At 43.7% G+C, this 23,488-nt stretch overlaps 2 protein-coding genes across 7 annotated transcripts in view; one reads left to right on the plus strand and one right to left on the minus strand.

The window, feature by feature from the left end:
* Positions 1-23,488, minus strand: part of znf512b (zinc finger protein 512B) — a 91,956-nt gene that overhangs the window by 59,147 nt on the left and 9,321 nt on the right. The window contains exon 1 of one of the 5 annotated variants that reach the window (XM_080763170.1): positions 12,279-12,413. The exons of 3 other annotated variants lie outside the window; for them this stretch is intronic. In XM_080763170.1, coding sequence (XP_080619296.1) covers positions 12,279-12,300 — 22 coding nt within the window. In that variant the 5' untranslated portion in view covers positions 12,301-12,413. Of the gene's footprint in view, positions 1-12,278; positions 12,414-23,488 lie in introns of those variants that run through there. One more of the 5 variants, XM_080763172.1, reaches the window with a different exon arrangement.
* LOC308315286 (uncharacterized protein) lies at positions 63-3,658 on the plus strand. 2 transcript variants are annotated; one of them, XM_080763185.1, is made up of 7 exons: positions 63-1,181; positions 1,422-1,499; positions 1,673-1,811; positions 2,162-2,253; positions 2,455-2,512; positions 2,804-2,957; positions 3,378-3,658. In XM_080763185.1, the coding sequence occupies exons 1-7, from the start codon at positions 1,095-1,097 to the stop codon at positions 3,502-3,504; spliced, it is 735 nt and encodes a 244-aa protein (XP_080619311.1). In that variant the 5' UTR covers positions 63-1,094; the 3' UTR covers positions 3,505-3,658. The 2 variants fall into 2 exon arrangements, with proteins under 2 accessions (XP_080619311.1, XP_080619310.1); XM_080763184.1 differs by having other exon boundaries at positions 1,664-1,811; positions 3,378-3,657.

Consider the following 23,488-nt stretch of genomic DNA (forward strand, 5'->3'; position numbering starts at 1 on the left):
CCTCGATGCTAGCTGTTGGTTAGCTATTTTTGTGGTGTTCACATTAGGATAAACGTAGCAGCTATACGTTGCCTGCCCGTTCAATTTTCTATGGGCTAAAGCTTGTATTATATTTGCAGGTGTGTGACTGTGTGTGTGTGTTTGTCCGTGCTATAATGCACATTTAATGGGTTAGAACGTGTCCGGTGGTGGTTTAGCTCATGCTAAACCACCACCTCCTTTAGCATCATTCATCATCATCTCATATCAATGTCTGTGACTGCCGTAGCTCATTGTCTGCACCAATCGCTCTCACTTTTCACACAGGCATTGACCATAATAATATGGAGATCTTAACAAAGCCCTTTTCCCAATTTAACAAATTATGAATTAATAATGAATTTATTAGTGAATTAAATTGCGAAAACCACCCAGGGTGCAGTACCTCCCGCTGGCCACAATGTAGATGTATAGATATTATATTATTCAATAGCCTTGCTGCTCATGTTACACAAGTGTAGTGTAGTGTCTGTACAAATAAATAATACTGTAAATACTGTACAACAAGTGCTAATTAAATGTTTGCAGCAGAATATACAGTACTAGAGTAGTTCCCTTTTTATTATTTTTTCCCAAGGGACTTTGCTTTTGAAGATAAGGGAATTGAAATAACTACTGGTTCTGTCTGCTGGCAGATGGGGTCACCTCTGATTATTTTCTGATTTAAGGCACGTCATATGAAAATGGTATGCTTGTTGTGCTGAGATATACTAAAGGACAACTACAGTTGGGACACATAGCGAGCATTATTATTAAAAATGAAACCACTGTCCTACTTTTGCTACGGGGGAAAACGGCCAGCTGGGTTCCTGAGCTTGGAGTCTATGAAGTTGATAAATGATTCTGATTTGTTCATCTGTGAAAATCTGGAAAAACTTACAGAATATTATCCACTTTTTTCATACCAAAGAGGCGGGAGGTTGCTCATTCCTCTGAAACACATGCCAGCATGGACCCTGTAAAGCAGTTGGTTAAGAACGCCATAGCGGCACTTTGTAGTGATAAATTGGATGCAGTCCTAGCCAGATTAGAGGATTTAGGAGTTGCTTCTGTGGATGACCTCATCGATGTGCAAGCCTCGGACCTTGAGAACACCCTGTCTGTCATTCAGTGCAGAAGACTCGTCCGCGCTTTCCAAGCTGGTAAGTTTTTCTCCAGCACACATTAGTACACGAGCTACAAAATTGTTGTCTGTATAATCTAGTATTTTGCAAACTTTAATTTAACCATCCATTATTTAATTGCTGATTATTGTGTAACTATGGATTACCTTTTGGTTAATGGGAGTAATTTATAAAGTTCACAATGGGGAAACATGAGCTTATAGATCGGAGGTGTGTGTGTTTGTGTGAAACAATCTATTGGATTTCTTCTATTTTTAGGAGTCATCTGTTAGAAAATTGATGACTGAAACGTATCCCATCCAGCGTGAAGCCATAAACGATGGAACATGTGTCATGGTGAGGGTCTGTTTATGATGATAAATATTGTATCGTGATACGATATTCACAGATATCGTATATGTTTGTAATACCTTCATTTATACTTGATACTATATGAGATATTATTGAGAAAATAATATCGTGATATTGTATTTTTCCATATCGCCCACCCCTATGTCAAGGTCATGAAGGAAGAGTGGCCATTCTTATTTGAAGCTGCTCACCTGTTTGAACACGCATCTCAACTCCTTGGCTTTCCGGTACTGAACAAGCTGGCAGAGGAACTTTCCGGCAAAGAATCGGGCATCAACAACTTCCTTGACTCCAAAGGTAAATTACCCCCCACCCCACCCCTGTTTCCCCAATATACATGTATTGCTACTAGTGTTGAATATGTATTTTCTATTGTATGTCATCCTATTCACTAATATCTTTACTTATGTGGTAGTCTCGCGTTGCCAAACTGTTGCCTCTCGCAACTTCCAAATGCTTCCATCATACAGTCGGAGGCCACGGAAGTTCTATCATGATTAAAATATAAAGCGGAAGTGGAGCCTCCTCCCCACTTCCGTTTTGTCTTTACAGTTACACTTTTGAGCACCACAGATATAGAAACATTTTGTATTTAAACATCTGTATAATTGGTATGAACTGTTAATAAAGTATTCAATCAATCATAGGGTTGAAGCTGGGTGATGGTCCAGTGGAGCTGATCAAAGGCATTGCGAGATACTTAAAGGAAAACCCTGATCGCCTCTTCTTCCAAAATGAGGTAAGTGTTATGATTGTAAACCCCAGGAAATTATCTCAACATAATTATATTGTAATGTGTGAATCATAGAAAATATTGAGAATCCCTGTAACATTTCTATGCTTAGTCGTTTCCTCTGACTCAGACACTTTGTGTACATTGGAAACATAAAATCATCAAATGCATGCGTGTATCTTGACTTCATCTTATTTTTCTCCTCAGGACACCAACGATGTTGATCTCAGCAACCTCCCATGTACCCCATGCATCCTACTCAAAGGTTAGTAGTTATCCCAGCAAGCTTGGTATATATGCTCCATTTGTTTTTAGTTTTCCTGCTATGACAATTTGTTGTGATGAAAAGGTATATGCAGATTAGGGGCAACATCTTTAAATTACGGATGTACAATTGTATGTACAAGTCTGAGAAACAAAATGTTGAATACTGTTTTTTTGCTTGTTCTTACCAAAAACTACTAATTACCAGAAATCACAGCAATTATTCTATTTTTATTTTGTGTGTGGGTGTGTGATTTCTTAAATTAATTTAGTTTTTTGTGATCTGTTTAAGGTGACCAGCAATTCAATATGGCTGTGGATCAGGTCATTGTAAATGACCACATCACCTCCCCTGTTTCGGCCCTCGCATATGCTTTCTCCCTGTTCTATGTCTGCAATATTGAGTACCCGAAGGAGATGGCTTTGACGCTGGAGTTCGTTCAAAGGTAAGCAACACATGGTTTTGTAATGTTTATATCTGGGCTATTCAAATTATTGTCTGTCATAATGCGTCACAACACAATGTGAGCTTGTAGATCTGCTATTTTCGGCATGCAGCCAAATACTGTATAAATCTGTCATTGCTATGCCATAAAGGCCCCACCAAAATGCACCACAAATACTGTACACAAACGGGAGATGGGCTCCTGCCCTATGGGCCTCGTGGCTCTGCAAGGCTGACTACAAACATAACCTGCCAAAAACATTCCATGTTCAACTCTACCCCTGACCCAATGTCCCAAATTAAACAAATAAAGTTGCCCTTCATTACCAGTACATTGTTTACATAAAGATCTATCCTCTGTTACTCTTTACTTCAGTTTCATCTATTTTATGTGTAGCTAAGATTTCTTCTCTTTCCTTAGAGTTTTCTTCGGAATCAATCCAGACAGAGGGTCCAAGGCAGAACAGCAGGGGAAAAAACGGCACATTCCGGCAAGACTGGGAAAGTTTGTGTCTCAACTGAAGGATTTCCAATGGAGGTTGGAATGAGGTTTTTGGACTGTACACACACACACACACACACACACACACACACACCCCTACCTTACCTCCTGTCTGACAGAGCAATGTTTTGTGATGCAAGACTGTCAAAGTTTGTGACTCAATGAAGGACTTCGTATGGAACATACGTGTACGCACAACCACACACACACACACACACACACACACACACACACTACCTCTTGTCTGTCAGACTGCCAGTCTGTAACAATGTTTTTGAACATTCTCAAGGTGAGAATGCAACAGCATTGCTGTTTATTTAGTTTTGAAATGGAAATGTGTATGGCACTAAGGGGGCATAGGGGTGAAGTACCTGCCCCCCAAAACAGAACTTAACTATTATCTATCTCAGAATGTTTGATGTTTGAGTATTCTAAAGGTGAGAAATGCCTATTTTGTTGCACTAGATTGTGTTTTATTGTGTTTTGAAATCATTGGAGGGTGATATTTGTCATCTTCTCCTACAGGCTGGGGCAACACCTATCAGTGGGGAATGATGAGTGGGAGGTGTAGGACGCTTTCTACATCCTCCTGGAGGGGACTCCTCATTCCCCACTGACAAGTGAGTCCGTAGTTTGAAAGCAGTGGCAAAGGACATGTATTTTATTGTGTTTTGAAATAATTGGAGGGTGACATTTGTCACTGCATCTTCTACAGGCTGGGGCAACACCTGTCAGTGGGGAATGATGAGTGGGAGGTGTAGGACGCTTTCTACATTCTCCTGGAGGGGACTCCTCATTCCCCACTGACAAGTGAGTCCGTAGTTTGAAAGCAGTGGCAAATGACGTGTATTTTATTGTGTTTTGAAATAATTGGAGGGTGACATTTGTCACTGCATCTTCTACAGGCTGGGGCAACACCTGTCAGTGGGGAATGATGAGTGGGAGGTGTAGGACGCTTTCTACATTCTCCTGGAGGGGACTCCTCATTCCCCACTGACGGGTGAGTCAGTAGTTTGAAAGCAGTGGCAAACGATCCCTGTAAAAGTTTTAAAAGAAATGTGCAGTTGAAATGTATATTTTTATTATAGGGAAATGTCTATAAAAGTTGTGTTCTATTGTTTCTATGATGGAAATGTAATGGAACTATATGGTACTAACACATTACCCGCCCAGGACCTCAAGCGAAAGAGTATTTTATAGTGTTTATGATCGTGATGCTTCTTGCGTGATGTCAACAATCATCGACTTTCTAAATGAGCGTAAAACCTGCCTGCTGCGCGAGGTTACTCTATGAGGTGAATTCATTAATCCTGGCGGTTAATGTGTTGTCTGGGTGCTTTGTGCATGTTTACAAAAATAATTGCACTGTTAAAGAAAAAATGTTAATTGCACTGTTCACTGAAAAGAAAAGAAAACTAATACAAATAAACATGTATTATTTATATATTTGTGGTTTAATCAGATTGATGTCCGTAAATTGTACAAAGAATATCCTATGTAAATCTACTTAATTTTCTATTTTCGGATTAACGTAAGTGTCTTTACAGACTAAGACTAAGTCCCTTAAAAGTACAGAATTGTCCGTAGAAAGACCAGACTAAGTTCCATAACAGTACAGTATTGTCCGTAAAAAGACCAGACTAAGTTCCATAACAGTACAGTATTGTCCGTAAAAAGACCAGACTAAGTTCCATAACAGTACAGTATTGTCCGTAAAAAGACCAGACTAAGGTCCATAACGTTACAGAATTGTCCGTAAAAAGACCAGACTAAGTTCCATAACAGTACAGAATTGTCCGTAAAAAGACCAGACTAAGTATTGTAAAAGTACAGAATTTTCCTGAAATATCCGTAAAATGAACTGACTAAATACTGTAAAAATACAGAATTTTCCGTTTTAGGATGACGGAAGTGTCCGTAAAAGGAAGAGACTTAGTCCTGTGAAAGTACGGAATTATCCGTTATAGGGATGACAGAAGTGTCCGTAGATTAACGGTACAATGCATTGGCAGCAAATTACCGGAGCATTTCGCCGTTTTCTAACGGATATTTTTTTTACAGTGTATATACAAGAAGTAGGTCAGTAGTTTATCTCCTTTTCCAATAGCGGGGAGGCATCTTGATACAAGCACACCTGTGGATATGATGCTATAAGTAGGTCGTAGTGACATATTGTCGGCGTCAACGAGGGTTAAGGGTGTCCATTCCCATTCCAACGGTAGACCCTCCTGGGAGAGGGATTGCTGAGGTGGAGTGCAACACCTACAAACAGTAGCCCCCAGTACTTATACTTACCACAAGACTTATAGTTACCAAGCCGTGCTATACTCTCCTGCATGCCTAGAATTGAACCCGGAAGCCCGTGGTACAAAGACGAGCTATCCCTGGACAGTAAATGACGCTCCTCCAATCCATCCCTTGATGTTGAGCGTCAAGCAGGGAGGTCAATGGTTTCCTCAATGGTTTCCCCAAAACAGTGGTTCACGTCACGGACCAATTTTTATCGGGCCACGGACGGCCACAACTCGAGTACATTTTCTATTCTACACTTTATGTTGATAGCAGTGTTGTTTTCGTCGACTAAAACTAAGACGAAACATGTTCGTCGACTACCTTTCACTGACTAAAACTAAACAAAAACAAAATAAAAACGAATCTATGATGACTAAAACTAAGACTAAATATACTGACAATTTCGTCAACAAATAAAAACTAGACTAAAATGTTAGGAAGGGACTATAGTGGACAAGAGATCCAGTTTTATGCTGGGTTGCATGATGAAAATAGCATCTGCTATTTTCATCATGCAAACCAGAGTGTAAAATATGTCATTACAATGACATCAAAACACATTTTAGTCGACTAAATCTACAGTTGATTTAGTCGACTAAAATCGTATGACATTTAGTCGACTAAAACTAGACTAAACACTAGAACATTCCAGGTGACTAAAATGTGACTACAACTAAGTGAAAACTATTCAAGAGACTATGACTAAAACTAAAATAGAAATGTGCTGCCAAAAACAACACTGGTTGATAGATATTGTGGTGTCTCGCTGGGGAAAACGCCGCCGCCCCAACAAGATTCCCCCCCCCGGAGAGCGAGTGAGACAAGAGGAGAGCACATCGTCACAGCCTGGGCAGAGTTACAGAAGGAAGATTACGTACCTGTGTGCACCTGCTTGATCAGCTTGATTACGCCGCACCTGTGTGGAACAGCCCCGCTGGAGCAAACACTATAAAAGCCACTTCTTTTCTGTCTCATTGTGAGACAACACTCCACTGGAGGAGGAGAAAGTGTGAATTATACTATATATCGTGTATGCCGGGCAAGCTAGCGCACGCAAACCTCTGAAGGAGTAATACAGGAAGTGTAAACTGGAGGAAACCCTATACCAGAGTACACCATAGAGCAGGGGTGCCCACACTTTTTTGACTTGAGGTCTACTTTTAAAATTGCCAGCTCAAGGTGATCTACCAACCCAAAAAATATTATCCCATTGCTTAAAATAAATAACATTAAGGCATTAGGACTGTTTCAAAATCAATTCTATTTATTTACCTTTTCAGTTACCCCACATTGCAAATACAGTTGCAACCACTATATTAATGGAAAGTATTTCATACAATTTAAGTTAAAAAAATCTGAACTATCCCTTTAATCAGATGACTGCTTGCAGCCTTGCACTGAATGGAGACCGTCAGCGGATCTTCATGTGGGAAAACGCTGTTTCACATAAATGTGGAGCCAAATAACGCTGTGAGCGAGGCTGCACAAGTCCTGATGTTTGGATACTTTTCCTCCACGAGTAAGCTCCAAAACTCTCCATCGCGGGCGCGCAACTTTAACTGTATGTCAGCCTGCAGTGCCATGATCTCATTCTCCAACGCAGAAGAGTTCATGTTAAAAAGTGTTGCTATTTTCGAGGCAATGGAATCAACATCAGCTTCTGAATGGGAAACACATGAATGTAGCGATGGGCTCGAGTAAGGCAAACGCAGTTGGACTTGGAATGTGACATTGTGAAAAAATAATCTTCTTCCCACTCTGCATGGAAGTGATATGTTGTAGGCTTCTTTTCCGCGTGCATCTTGCTATAATTATGAACAATGATGGATAGATATCCTTTTAATTTGTTTGTTTAACAACAGAACAGACCCGACGTTCGCCACACTTGAAAACAAGGCACTGCATTGTGGGGGGTTTTTAAGCCGCCGCCGCGCCGTCGCCTGCCCGAGGCAACTCGAGGATTGTTTTTTTTTTTGGGTTTTTTCATGTCAGGGCCAAGCGGTCTACCTGCGCAGCGCTTGCGATCGACTGGTCGACCGCGATCGACGTAATGGGCACCCCTGCCATAGAGTATTAAAAGGATTTGTTTTTGGGGGCGCATTTCTGCATTTGACCTCCAAAATTTGGAGGTCAAATGCGGAAGTGCAACCGAGCGCTCAATGTTAAAGCCCAGCTGCACGGGGGTTTCCTCGTCATGAATCCACAGGTCCGCCTGCAGTCCTTCCTCTTACCACTAGGGCCCAGCGCTTCAACGTTGGAGTGCCTCGCTGGCCCCTTGGGAGTATACAGGGACATGGAAACCATATTCACCTTATTGACTGTCACGTACCTGAGTTGAACTGCATTATCTGAAACCTATAGAGAAGCCTAAGTTAAATCTTACTCACCTGTTGGAATGCCTTTACAGTTACCTACCTGTGATGATTTCAGTTGAATTAAAACTCTGAAGTCCAGCAACAATGACGACGACAGCTTATCCTTTCCCCTGTGAAATGAACCTTCAGCTGGCCTATGCTTACCTTTGACTGCAATTTCCCCTGAAAAAGTGGCTAACTGTAATTTAACTTTCTAATGTGTTTTCTTTTTTTAAATAAAGACATTTTTAAATAATTGTATATACATTTTAAAAACAGACAAACAAATCAAAGAAATGCTATGAATAATAACCAAGAAATAGTGAAAATAGCTGATCTATACAAGCTCAACCACGGCACGAACCGGCGCGTTGGTTGTGCACTTGTATAGATCGCCTATTTTCACTACTTTGGGTCACGGGGCAAACGTCTAATCTCTCTTTGGGTCTCGACCTGAAGAGTTTGGGAACCACTGCTCTATGGTATGAATCATACTTAACCACAAACATTTATAGTCATATATGACTCTAGGGTTCATGGTGGCCTCCCTCTTCTCCTCATGCCTGGTATAGCTCCATTTTTAGCATTCCTTCTTCCAATATACCCTGGGCCGGCTCAGGTCGTAGAGCAGGTCGTCCAATGATCCCTGGGTCGGCGGTTCGAATCCCGGCTCCTAATGTCCACATGTCGAAGTGTCCTTGGGCAAGACACTGAACCCTACGTTGCCTCCAATGAGTCGGTTCGGTGTGAGCTCGCCACCATTGGTGTGTGAATGTGGGAAGTGAGGACGCTGGCGTCGACTGTTCGCCGCTTCACCTCCCAATGTGTGAATGAATGAACCATTGTAAAGCGCTTTGAGCACTCGGAAAAGCAGCTATGAAATTCATTACCCCTCATCCCTTCTCCACACATGTCCAAACCATCTCAAACTCGTCTCCCTAGTGACTTCCAACCTGGGCTGTTGACCCTCTGACGCGGTCATTCCTGATCTCGTCTCTCCTTAGCCGTCACTCCTAGTGAGTATCACGAGTGACATCTTCACTTCTGTCACCTCCAGCTCCACCTCCTGTCCTTTCGCCTGTGGCTGCCACCGTGTCCAAACGTAGGTCAGCTATATTTGCTATTATTTGAACATTGAAAGAATAAACGTGAATATTTGTGTTTGGCCAACATAGCTATTCTCAGGTATTTAAGTGGTTAAAGGTATAGCTCCCCACCAAACAGACTATACTACAGATTACTACAGACTGGCAGTCGAATGAAGTCAGGAGATCAGAAGGTGTGGAAAAAAGGTTATGGAATGCACCGAGAGCTGACACTGACAGGTGACAAAATAGTTTAGATAGATAGATTGATGTCTTTTTCAACAAAAAGCCATCCGACAGTTGACGCTTCCCTACAACTTGCAACTGGACACAACAGTGTACCCACCACCCATTCAACAACAGATTCAGTGTACCCACCACCCATTCAACAACAGATTCTATGTACCCACCACCCATTCAACAACAGATTCAGTGTACCCACCACCCATTCAACAACAGATTCTATGTACCCACCACCCATTCAACAACAGATTCAGTGTACCCACCACCCATTCAACAACAGATTCAGTGTACCCACCACCCATTCAACAACAGATTCAGTGTACCCACCACCCATTCAACAACAGATTCAGTGTACCCACCACCCATTCAACAACAGATTCTGTGTACCCACCACCCATTCAACAACAGATTCAGTGTACCCACCACCCATTCAACAACAGATTCACTGTACCCACCACCCATTCAACAACAGATTCAGTGTACCCACCACCCATTCAACAACAGATTCAGTGTACCCACCACCCATTCAACAACAGTGTACCCACCACCCATTCAACAACAGATTCAGTGTACCCACCACCCATTCAACAACAGATTCAGTGTACCCACCACCCATTCAACAACAGATTCACTGTACCCACCACCCATTCAACAACAGATTCAGTGTACCCACCACCCATTCAACAACAGATTCTCGACAGCGGGTACGCTTTCCAACACTCACCGCCACCGGCGAAGATGAATAATGGCAAACTGCCATTTTCTCCCTGGGAGAAAAACAATGAAAACTGGGTACTACTCACTAGCTTTCCCTCGCTTGCTGCTTCCACTCTGACACTCTAGCAAAGGATGCTCCAGCAATCACAATCATTGTTGTCTTTGCTTGGGAAACAAAGCAGGCCTATTGTACGTGGTATAATTCCTTCCTTCGCTCTCTTTCCCAGTCAGCGGGGACAACACAGCTGTTTAACCCGTGGTGGGGTACCGTCTGACTCCCTCCCAGCTGTTTGAAAAAGCCAGGCTTTTTCTTTGAGAGAGGAGAGGAGAGGAGAGGAGAGGAGAGGAGAGGAGAGGAGAGGAGAGGAGAGGAGAGGAGAGGGAAGTGGAGGAGAGGATGAGAGAAGAGAAGAGAAGTGGAGGAGAGGAGGAGAGAAGAGAAGAGGAGAGAAGAGAAGTGGAGGAGAGGAGGAGAAAAGAGAGGAGAGAGAAGAGAAGAGCAGCAGAGAAGAGAAGCCATGGGACCCAGGAGTGCTGCCAGCTGCCTAATGATCTCAAATAACCTCTGAGCTCTCTGCTAGCTATGGCTGAAACTGCTTCCCTTCAGTGAAAACAAACACACGCACACACACACACACACACACACGCACACACACACACACACACACACACACACACACACACACACACACACACACACACACACACACACACACACACACACACACACACACACACACACACACACACACACACACACACACGCACACTTGTTAGAACAGAGAACAGTCATTTGTTTTCCCCAACAAACACTCACACAGGAGTCTTTGTCTCCGTCAGCACAGTGGGTTTCAGAGAACAGACAATAAACTCACACACAAATGTGCGCACACACATACACACACACACACACACACACACACACACAAACACGACCCGCGTGGTGTAACTCCTTACGCTCAACAACAACAAACAATATAAGTAGGTTGAAACATTTGCGTAAAGCGCACAGTCGGTGCGTAGTAAACATCGTCACACTGTGTGTGTGTGGTTACTGTACTGTACTGTACTGTAGGCCAGTTTTTCCCCTCGGAATGCGGTTTCACTGCCTTGTGTGGCTGGACGTCAACTTCTCCTTTAAGGCTGTAGCCACCATTCATCCACTCCCTGCAGTGGTGCCAGATTTTTTTGCGAGAGAAATAAGCAACCAGGTTGATGAAAACAAGTCCAAGTCTTTAAACCTACAGGCTACTATAATGCATTTGTATCAAAGATCCCAAGAGGAGATTGATTTTAACTGGTTTTTTTATATATAATAAAAAATGGCGGGTGATCTAAAGGTCAGAGGTCAAAAGTCAGAACACGAAAGTTGTTTGGCAGGAGGTTTTATTGCCGACGGCCATGAGCTATGCCTGTTCAAAGTTTGCATTTGGAATTGAGTCCTATAGCGCCGCCCTTTAGCCAATGGTCATAGGCTTCGCATCCTCATCGTTTGGCATATAGCCAAACGATATTGCCAAGTTTCGCGAAAACCGACTGCACGGTTCAGCCAGAACTGCTATATTTGACGGAAGGAGAAGAAGAAGGAGAAGAAGAAGGAGAAGAAAAAAACAGACAGAAACAATAAGGGACCAAGAGTCCCTTCGGGCTTGGTCCCTTTATTAGTAAACTAATTGGAAATTATTTAACCAAAATAAGTAACTGCACAAAATCCCCCTAGAAAATGCAACCCGGAACTCTCAATATTTACAAGCAACTTAGCAACTAACACTAACCCACAGAAAAACAAGCCCAAAGTCACTTATAATAAGTGGACATGGCAACAGTGCCTCCCTGTCATACTTCTCTCCTATATTTCCCTCTCTCTCTCTGTGTCTCTCACTCCTTCTCTTTGATGGCACTTTCACACACACCTCTCATCTCTCCCATATTTTCCTACTTGCTATATTTCCATTTGTGATTCTCACACACTCCCTCTTCCTCTTTCCTCTCACTCCCTCGAAAGACACACAGTCAGTAAGTATACGAGAGACGGAGAGAGATATTGCACAGCAGCAAGCAAGAGAGAAAATGAAACACACACACACACACACACACACACACACTCCTGCAGGTTGTCATCTACACACCTTTCTTTGATGACGTTCCCATAATATTCTCTCTTTCTCTCTCTGTCTCAGAGTGTCTCTCTCCCGGTCAGGCTTGACTCCAGGCAGTTTTAGTACAAAGCAGACAGGAGACGACGCAGCAGCAGAGCTGTTACCCAGACACTGACTCAGTGAGGGAGGGAGAACCTCTCTCTCTCTCTCTCTCTCTCCCTCGGTCTCTATCTCTCTACCTCCCTCCCCCTCTCTCTCTCTCTCTCTCCCTCTCTCAATCCGTCTCTCTCTCTCTCTTCGTCTGTCAGGTGGAAACCTCATATTATGTCCAAAACGGTTACTTTTCAGGATACAAATTCAAAGCATATAGCAGATCTGCAAGCTCAAAATGCATCCCATCGTGAGCTTGTAGATCTGTGTGTGTGTGTGTGTGTGTGTGTGTGTGTGTGTGTGTGTGTGTGTGTGTGTGTGTGTGTGTGTGTGTGTGTGTGCAACAATAGTATGTCACATTGGAGCTTCTGTAATGTAAAGTTTTCGACATTTTTGCCGATAAAGACGAGGGGGTTAGGGCTTTTCTCTCACACACACACACACACACACACACACACACACCAAACACACGTGTTGTTGGCCTGATGCTGCAGAATGCCCTATTCTAGGGATGACCCTAATTCGAAATTTGTGAAGAGAGGACAAATATGAAGCGCCTGTCTGATCCTGATCCGTTAGCTTACATGCCATTTAAACGGTCCTGAAAAGTAGAGCGGCAACACCGTGAACCATGATGGCATTAACCCATTCTGACCTGAGATCAGATTCATACAAGGTTTCCACTGGACACACACTGGTCTGATGAACCCATTCTGACCCGAGATCAGATTCTAAAAATGTCAGTCGTTCTTTCAAAAATAGCAGACCTACAAGCTCGTAGCGCGCCACTCGGTGGCGCGCTACGAGCTTGTAGATCTGCTATTTTTAAATAGCTAAAGCACAACATGATGCTAGCACCAAAACGGGTTCCCGTTCAGAATGGGTTAAACCCGCGCCAGCTTTTCTTTGGGTCGGGTTGGGTTCATTCCCCCGGTGGAGACGTTTGTATACTGACGCTACAGAATATTATATCGTTGTGCTGCCGGCGGGAACCTCTTATCTCCATCTTTTATAATTTTTTTGTATTATTATCGTAATTTAAAGGCCCTACAGTGTCATACAGTATAGCATCAAACGCAGCAGATCCACAAGGCTCTATAAAAGTGACGTGAAACGACGCACTCTGAGCCAATTTGAATCCTGAAAATGTCAGTTATTATTATTTGGGACGTGAGCTTTTCCACCCGACGGTGGCCGATTATGCAGTCACGATTCATAATACGACGAGGGCCTGGATTATACGAGCGTCTGCCAAATGGCATAATATGTCACCTGTCACTATAAGCAGCGTATCGCATTGCAAATCCATCTGCTACACAGGCACGGAGCAGGGCCTTAATGAATTAATAGATTGTGTTCCAACTGCTTCCAACGGCTTCTCCAGGAACGACGACGACACGACAGGCAGCCCAGCTTTCACAAATCACTGCATCGTTGTTTTAGCCGATCTTTATCTGTATCACTGGTTCCCAAACGGACTGTGACTGTGTGTGTGTGTGTGTGTGTGTGTGTGCGTGTGCCATGAGACAATGTCCAGGTGTAGCCGAAAGAAACTATACCCCCCACTGAAAATTATACATTTACTGCTCCTAGTATTGCTGATTTATAGTATAGTATAGTGTTTTATGATTTTATGCCTTGATGAATTGAATACACGGAACCACAATGGAAACAAGCCTGTTCCTCTCTGCATTTCGCAAACTGTTCACTATAGAGGGTACGTATATGCGCGTGACATCATTATCAAACCAGGAAGTTATGCATGGAACGCCTACTGACTGAGTGGCAATAAACTACTTTCTGGCCTCGACAGCTCATATACATCCACACAGACAAGTCATATCTGATCGCATTAAACAATGTTAAACTCACTTTGCATGTTGCTTTGCCCCTCGATGTGCCATTCACTTTAAGCATGCGCATATGTACCCTCTATAGGGGAACATTTTTAATTGGCATATAAAATTGTTTCACAAAATCTCAGACGATGTGTTATGTTACGCATCATCGGTACGAATTCAAAACTATAGCACAGAGCCCGGCCGGAGTGTCCCAAAAAAACGTTCAATAAAGTCACTAAAACAGCACCGCAGCACTTTGTGTGCATAGGAGTCGTCCCCCAAAAGCCCCACGGAGGGGTATCGGTTTACGGGGCTCCACTAAAACCGCACTTAAAAACAGCCGAATCGACAGGAAGGGGAAAAAAAAAATACTTTGGCAAAACGCAGAATCCTTCTGCATATAATCGGGTGACTCGCGACGATACCTCCTCCACATCCTCTTCTTCAAGACCTGCCATCGATTGAACAGCGTTTCCTTCCACCATTAGGGGGCATATACAGTACAGTATACAATGCTTCATATTATTATTGGAAACACAATCTATCACCTGACGGCGCACTGTCGTATTGGCCCACAGCCAACCACCGTGTGTTTTGCCGTCACCCAATCACAACAGCTCGGATGACGACTGGCCACACACGGCGGCTGGCGGTGGCGAGGGAGGCGGATGGGGGGGGGGGGGGGGGGGGGGGGGAGGAGGGCAAGAGTGGGTGTGGGTCACCTGGCCAAAAGGAGAGAGAGAATGTGTTCCAGGCTTTCTACACATGTTGCAAAGCTGATCACTAACTGTACTTGTTACACTCAAGTTAACGTGTATGACGAAGTAGGGCATTAAAGTGACAACGAAAGTACTTAAAATATGGAGATATTAAGTTTCTGCAACGGAATAATGAAAAGGGGCCGTCTGGTTGGAGGTGGCCAGGCGGGGGGTTGATGACCGGAACGCGTGTCCGAATGACCACATAACCACGACGTCTCCCAGGTTCGACCCCCGACCTTTAGACCTGTCTCTCTCCCTCTCTGCAGCCGTTATGTTTCCTGTCTCTACACTACAGAGGACAGAGGTTTAACCACAGTATAATGTACTCTTCAGTTTGACCGGGGTCCCCCAGGGGTCTATTCTTGGTCCTCTTCCATTTTTGCAGCTCTACAGTACACCGAATGCCTTTGCCAAGAATAAGACGATCTAAAGCTCACTACTCATGCTGCCATTTCTGTCTGCGCGCGCGCATGCACGCACACGCACACACACACACACACACACACACAGACACACACACACACACACACACACACACACACACACACACACACACACACACACACACACAGTGTCTCAGAGGTGGACGGACTGTGGACGGTTTGAAAATGTGCCCACTGATGACATCATCAGTGCCCATTTCAAATAAGAGGACAGACGTATTATTAATGCGGTTTTCATTGATGCAAGAACAATGGCTTCTATTTCAGCATACTATACTAACTTTCCAGAGAAAGCACGGCTGTAATTTTACACTTTGAAGTTGGAATCCCCTTGGCCCACCTCTGAGGAGATAAAAATAAGTCTGCATGAGGACCAGGCATGTTGTTACGGTCGGGCAGAAACCTCTTATCTCTTTTTGTGTTTTTTTTTTCATAAATGAATGCCCTATACTTGCCACAGTCAAACAAAAGTATACCAAACGTAGCACATATACAAGCTCGAACTTGTAGCTGATCTGAATATAATCGCCTGACTGGAGAATTGTCCTAATCTGTGATTTGTGATATATTAGCATGCAAGGAGCCCCCCCCCCCCCTGCACACTAACTAGCAGATGCTCCGTGTGGATTAAGAGCTAAACTCTGCTAAATGCCTAAATTGTACTAATGCTCCGTTTCCTAAACAATTAACACAATATGTAGAATTAAGATGTTTAGGTATTGTGATTCTAAAGCTGCTATGTTCTTGCTGTTGGCTGGTCGGCTGTACGCACTGCAGCCAGCCAACCATTTGAAGACGTCACAGACTGTGGCACTTTAGCCATTGCTTTTATGAAATATCCGGGACCATCAAAGTCAAAGTCAAAGTCGTACGATATTTGACCCATCTCTTGGAGCGGTGAGCCTCAGCGTGCCGTGCGCCACACTTGGAAATCATTAGTTGATTTGACCCCCAATCCAACCCTTGATGCTGAGTGCCAAGCAGGGAGGCATTGGGTCTTTTGGTATGACCCGGCCGGGGATCGAACCCCCGATCTCCCAGTTTCAGGGCGGACACTCTAAACGGACACTCTAACCACAAGGCCACCGTCTGCTCCATTATGGTTTAATGGAAGATGCGTCTGTACATACAGTATTCTATTGTTAGTTTGACCACTATGAAAATAACTAATAACTGAAAATAGCCGATCTACAACGTGAGCTTGCAGATTGATTATTTTCATTGCGCAACATGAAGATGCTTCCGAATGACTTTAACTTTAATCCATGCTTTCTCTCCCATTTCTGTGGTAAAGAGGCAGTAGGAGAAGTGCTCCTCTTCCATGCATGGCGTGTCAGTCAGCTCTCTGTGCATACAGCAGGTCTTTTTTTTCAGAGGAGCGTCCTGGGAAAATAGCTCAACTTTAGGAGAGGAGCACCGATCATCAATGTCGTCTTGGTTTCGTTTTTTCGACTGGCCAGTCACATTCTTGGAGAACTGTGCTTCTCCTAATGAGGAAGATCAAGAAAGGTGAGAGGTCAATCCTTTGCTGTGTTGGACAAAACCCAGTCATTTATTGCCTGACTTTGAAAGGTTACCACCACAACCATAAGAAGTCCATGTTTACCGTTATCGGCAATTTTTGTGCTAATAACGCAAGATGACACCACGTTCGAGCACGGCAGTGATTGATAAGCTCAAATGTCGCATCATCAGCATCAATAAACGCTCAGTGTGCTTTAGTAAGAAGCACTCTGAGCTTTCTGTGGACACAGTGCCCCTAACTCTGCATCTATCCTCCCCCTTTTCCCCCCTTCTCGACCCCTCCCAACAGTAAAACCCCCCCAGTGTTACTTTAACTCTGAGAGCGTACAAATGGAACCAAATGGAACCGCCAGTAAGGGTCAATTTGGTTCTATGTGTATACACGCTCTTGAGTTATGGGTCCATTTGGCTCCGTTTAGTACTCTCAGAAATGAATTAACGCTGAGGATGTTATTGTGTATTCTAGCCTGCCAAATGATGATGACAAAGAGGACTCTCTGGCGATCCAATCTGACAAACATAATAGAGTTATACAGTCTTTACCTTCCAGATACAAACAACTCAATCTATGCCTCGTCTAATCGATAGCTATAGCTTTGGCGGTGTTGTTCACCGCTTTTTGGGGGGGCTGGAGTTGGGGGGGTTGGGGGGGGGGATAGATAGATAGATGGGCAGGGTAAAACGAGAAGCACGAGGTGTACAGATACGAGCCGCTCAGAAGAGGAGGTGTATTAGTAGCACGAGGAGAACAGAACAAAAGAGTGAACGGAGTGGCTAATAATATGGAGATGGAGAGAGGAGGACAGAGAAGGTTCTGGGTATATAGACACAGAGCTGAGAGAGGGAGAGATAGTGTGGGAAAGACTGAATACTCCAGGGAGAGGATATAGCTGGGGGGGGGGGGGGGGGGCTATCGGCTGCTGAGACAGAGATGCAGGGTCAGCAGATGGGAGACCGTGGTTGGCCGGAGATGAAGGGCCCACCACCACGCTATAGTCAGAACTCCTAAGTCTGACGTCGGGGAGTAAACGCACGCATACTAGCACTGCACAGTGCACACACACGCACAGTCTCGCACACACACGCACACACGTGCATGCTTAAACATAATACAAGTACACAGATACTGCACACGGGTTCACACGCGCTATACCACATTAAACATGGACACACAGCGTTGATTAAGACGCGTGCAGCGCCTATACGGAAATATAACTCCGTGCCTTTTATAGAGAGGGGGGGTGCACCGTGCTAGTAGGATGGACAGGCAGCCGGTGAGACCTGAGAACTGCTCCCCAGATAAAGTAGTTAACATACTGTATATCATTAAAATCATTGATTGTGTGTGTGTGTGTGTGTGTGTGTGTGTGTGTGTGTGTGTGTGTGTGTGTGTGGATGGGGCACTCATGGATGCGCGTGTCCATCGGCTGCCTGGTGGAAAAGGTACTCACATGTCTTACTTAAGTAAGAGTATACCAATGCTGCAGTATAAAAATATAGGTATAGAAATCGTCTATTTTCAAATGGGCAAAATCGATATAGGGCTTATTATACCCCCTGGTATATAGGGTACTCAAACACAAACATTTTAGCGTCAAGGAGGACCACCCTGCAGGGACCCCCGGGAAGAGAAGATTTCAAAATAGCGTGACACGCCGTGAGCTTGTAGATATGCAATGTTTTAATAGCTAATTATGGATGCGGATAAAGGGGTTAAAAATCATTGTGATGATGTATTAACCCATTCTGAACGGGAACCCGTTTTGGTGTTAGCATCATGTCGTGCTTTAGCTATTGAAAAATAGCAGATCTACAAGCTCATAGCGCGCCACCGAGTGGCGCGATACGAGCTTGTAGGTCTGCTATTTTTGAAAAATCGAGGAACGACTGACATTTTTAGAATCTGATCTCAGGTCAGAATGAGTTAATCAGACCCAGTGTGTGTCCAGTGGAAACCTCGTATGAATCTGATCTCAGGTCAGAATGGGTTAAGCAATGTGTCCCGGGCAGCTGGCAGGGCACTGCGCCACTCTCCCTGCATGCCAGCTACCCAGGGAGGAGGAGATGTGGACTGGACACACATCCATATAACTCATTTAAACTAGAGAGATTAGGGTTCACAGGCTCCTCTCAGGTTTAGCCTCAGAAACGTCCTCAGAAAATCAATGTCTGTTCCGTTCAGAGGCTGGATTGGTACTGTAAAGCTGCACTAAAGCCATGCAGCGGTTCACAAACTTTTCGGGTCGACACCCAAAAGAGAGATTCGATGTTTGCCCTGGAGGCTGGGACCCAAACTATAGTGAAAATAGATCAGCTATTTTCACTACTTCTTAATTATTATTAAGAATTGGAATGGAATTTCTTAGACTTGTAAATTTGTTTATTTTAAATGTATACAATTATAATATTTGTATTTTAAAAAAATCTCTCTCTCTATATATATATATATATATATATATATGTATTTTTTTTTTTTTAAGAAAATTGATTTTTTTACTTGAGTTGTGACCCATAACATTTAGGCTCAGAGGGCAGAGTAAACCGGATGGTTCTGTGAGTTCAGACACTGAACCTGAATGTGTGTGTGTGTGTGTGTGTGTGTGTGTGTGTGTGTGTGTGTGTGTGTGTGTGTGTGTGTGTGTGTGTGTGTGTGTGTGTGTGATTTGTTGTAACACGCATTGTAAAGCACTTTAGATAGAGGCTGCTATAGGAATGCAGACTATTATAGAAATGTTAGACCATAGTGCTTCTGTCTATGGTTAACACCCTTTAACTGAGAAAGCAAGAGTGAGAGGTTAGAGAGAGAGAGAGAGAGAGAGAGAGAGAGAGAGAGAGAGAGAGAGAGAGAGAGAGAGAGAGAGAGAGAGAGAACCACATCCTTTCCTGGTAATTATCTGGCGTGGCAGGGTGACAACGCAACCACAATGCTCATTCTTTATAAAGACTTCGTGCCACACAAGCCTCAAGCCAACGGCCGTTTGTTTCTGGTGTGTAAGGAAGCACTGAGGAATTCCAAAGGAAACCGCCTGGGCTCAACAATGGACCCAACGGAAGAAAAGAGAGCAGCACTTTCTACAGTCACAATATATAATGTCTTTTCTCAAAACAGCAGAGCAACTCCCCCGGGGGGATACTCGGATACCACTTGAAAAGTTCATAAAGATACTGTAACTGGGCTAGGAGGATAATGAGGCCAAACCAGGCACTAGCTTCAAAAGCATTGTAGAGCAGCTGGTGTTTAGTGCCATGACGTCGTATAGTACCTAACAGTTTGAGGAAGATAGTGTGTGCATTTGTGCGTGCGCGCGAGTGTGTGTGTGTGTGTGTGTGTGTGTGTGTGTGTGTGTGTGTTTGTGTGTGTGCATGTGCGAGCGTTAACAGGCACAGAAAACGAGCACTGAATGACCGCCACAGGGAGCTTTGGATAGTTATGCTACCCGTTTCCCCCAAACCGCACACAGCACACACATTCACCCCCATGGGATAGACAAGCTAGCTCCGGGCTCCTCGTGGTGAGATTAGCATTGTAGCATTCTCCCTCGTCATTAGCTATAAAAAGCTCCAGCCATTCGCTGATGAACAAGGGCTAAGGGAGATTCTTTTTTTTTAGAAGCCTGCTTATCGTGCAGGGAGGGAAATTCTTATGAGGTTCTTTCCCTATGGAGACACAAAGAGTCTCCTTTGTGTCTCTGTCTCCACAGGGAACCACTGCTGGTTATCAAAGTATTGGCTTGCCTCACAGTGCGTTTTAACATTATTTGAATTATTTTTATCTTTTCGGGCGACGTTCCTCGGTCCACTTTTCGACTATCGGCCGTTCGCCTTCTATCGCCAGTAGTTGCCGGGTCCCATAGACGAATAATGCACTTCCGGAGAATTTGTCTGGCTGTGCGTTCTGCCAGGCGAACTGTGGATTATGAATGAAGGATTGGCTGAAGAATAATTCTGCTCCTCTTGACACCCTACTGTAATCAACACTTTCATATAGTAGAGCCAGAACAATGACAGATTGTTGAGTCTTGACACCTACTGTAATCAACACTTTCATGATATAGTAGATTGTTTGGCCAACCGTTTACCAATGTTTTGACCAATATTTTGAATTTTAAGAATCAATTCTAATAACATTAAAAGGCAATCTATTGTTGGTGATTGTTTACAGAAACCTTTTTTAAGTTTTCACCTATAATGACATGCCCAAAATAGGGACACTTACGTAATATACCGATTTCGTAAAACAAATTACCCATAGTTCTTGCCTCTCAGTCTACACTGGCTACCAGTGGCGTTCAGAAACTGATTTTAAAATGACATTGTTTGTTTTTAAATCACTGGACGGACCACCTGTTCCATTCTTCCACCTGTTTATATTCTTGACCTCCTGTCTCCTTCATACCACCCTGTAATCTTAGATCAGCAGACCCTGCACTGACTCCAGGACAAGGCTTGTAACGGAAGGCAATAGGACATTCAGACCCACTGACTCCAGGACAAGGCTTGTAACGGAAGGCGATAGGACATTCAGACCCACTGACTCCAGGACAAGGCTTGTAACGGAAGGCGATAGGACATTCAGACCCACTGACTCCAGGACAAGGCTTGTAACGGAAAAAAACGTAACATTAAAAAAAAACATTAAAACTCATTATTAAATGGCTTTGTTTGAATGCTTTATTCTGATTGGTCAATGGCTGAATTAAGCAGTGTATTATTTTGGGTTACACACCATTCTGCCATTCTGACACGCTCATTACTAACCCTGTCCCTAACCCTAAAGGCCTATATTCATAGTCTGGATTTTCGGTGGTGAGGTGACCACCGCTCCGGTGGTGAGCTGACCACCGGAGCTGAAATAACGTTGAGCGGTGGTGAGTAAGAACAGAGAGAAGGGCTTTTGCGGTGGCGGTGGTTTGCTCTTCACCGCGGCTCGTGACGTCATCTTGTAGTTCGGTGGTCACCTCACCACCGAAAATCCTGACTATGTATGAGCCTTTACTCTATCCCCTACCCGCACACGGAAGCCGGAATGGCGTTGCGTTTACTCTGTTCCAGTTATTTTGTGATAATGACAGCTTGGCTCAATATCCAACCGCTGTTTAATCAAAGGCTCAGTCAGAGCACCTGCTCATATCAATTTGCACTGCTTGATTTTGTGCCATATCCAACAATGTAATTTACAACTCAACGTTGCTCTAGTCTCAAGAATGTTTTTTGAAAACATTTGAAGCGAGTAATACAAAATGCAGTAACCAAAAATCTATTCTATTTGATCAACACTTACCGGTACTTGTTTTCCGAGGCGACTGTGTCGGACTTTCACTGAATACTTTCATTACTGCTTTTGTTGTTACTTTTGGGTCAATTCATGAATTAAATTATTAAGTAGTCTTGAAATAAGCGGGATAATATATTGAATTCCATTTCTATAGCGCTTTTCCAAGTGCCTCCTGAGATTTTCCAAGTGCCTCACAGATTCACAGATTCTTCAGGATGATAAAACACCTCAGCTTATGCCTCTGTGTTTAATCATCCTGTCGGGCGTTAATTCTCAACAACTGCCGGTGTATATTATGACTTTGCTTATTATACACTGGCTTTTAGCTTTTTACATACTGTAGGGCGTAGGCTATGTGAACCAGTTTCCTTTTTATAAATAAGGTTTATTGTATTATATTCTAAATAACGGCTCATATATCAGCCTGGCTTCTAACATACAACATTAGAATGGATTGGTGACATCAATATGAATAGCTTCGTTTATTTGTGCAATAGAGCCTGGAAAGGATTCCATAGCCTCAAGTTTTTGTCTCGAAAAAGATTCTTCCATCCATATTGTTCCTAAAGAACGCTGCCCAGTGACTATATTTCTCAAAGGGAAAAGGGAACTGAACTTAAGCATCGCCCACAGCTGTTGTATGATCATGGAGGAGAGCCTTTTGCCTCAAAGGGGCTTTCAGCTTTCATAGAAGAAACAGGGAAGACATATTTGAATATTACAACCACACCCGGGGGGGGTCAATTAGAGTAATGTTAACTCCATAGACACGTACAAAACAGAAAAAGTATACAAAAGAAATCATGGCACTCCATCTTTTAAGTAAAGTGTTACCACAGATCTTCACGCTTGCTCTATTTCGTCGAAGAGGAGTCTAGTGATCCATGAGAGAGAGCCAGAGAGATCCAGAAAAAGAAATAGATAGCTCAGCAAGGCGGACAATGTAATGTCTAACGTTGCCAATTATAACCCCATAAAGACCTGTTCCCAACCACCAGCTGTGCAGTACAGCAGCATGATCTCAACGCGCACATGTGTGACGCACGCATGCACGCACGCACACAAACACAGTCACACACACACACGCACACACACACACACACACACAAACACACACGCACGCACGCACGCAAACGCAGACACACAGGGACCTTGTTGGAACCGGAATATCATTGCCATTACTCATTAGTGAACACGGGCCAAGTGTTTCTGTGTCCTCTACTTGAGTTGTGATCCTCTCTCTCTC

This window comes from Protomyctophum bolini (assembly GCF_963924005.1).
Source record: "Protomyctophum bolini genome assembly, chromosome: 5".
Lineage (NCBI taxonomy): Eukaryota > Metazoa > Chordata > Actinopteri > Myctophiformes > Myctophidae > Protomyctophum > Protomyctophum bolini.

Excerpts from the sequence above, each read along its gene's own strand:
- LOC308315286 (XM_080763184.1), top strand. The coding sequence starts at position 1,095 with ATGACCTCATCGATGTGCAAGCCTCGGACCTTGAGAACACCCTGTCTG. Across the intron at positions 1,182-1,421 it reads CGTCCGCGCTTTCCAAGCTG|GAGTCATCTGTTAGAAAATT; the intron begins GTAAGTTTTTCT and ends TTCTATTTTTAG. Across the intron at positions 1,500-1,663 it reads ACGATGGAACATGTGTCATG|GTCATGAAGGAAGAGTGGCC; the intron begins GTGAGGGTCTGT and ends CCCTATGTCAAG.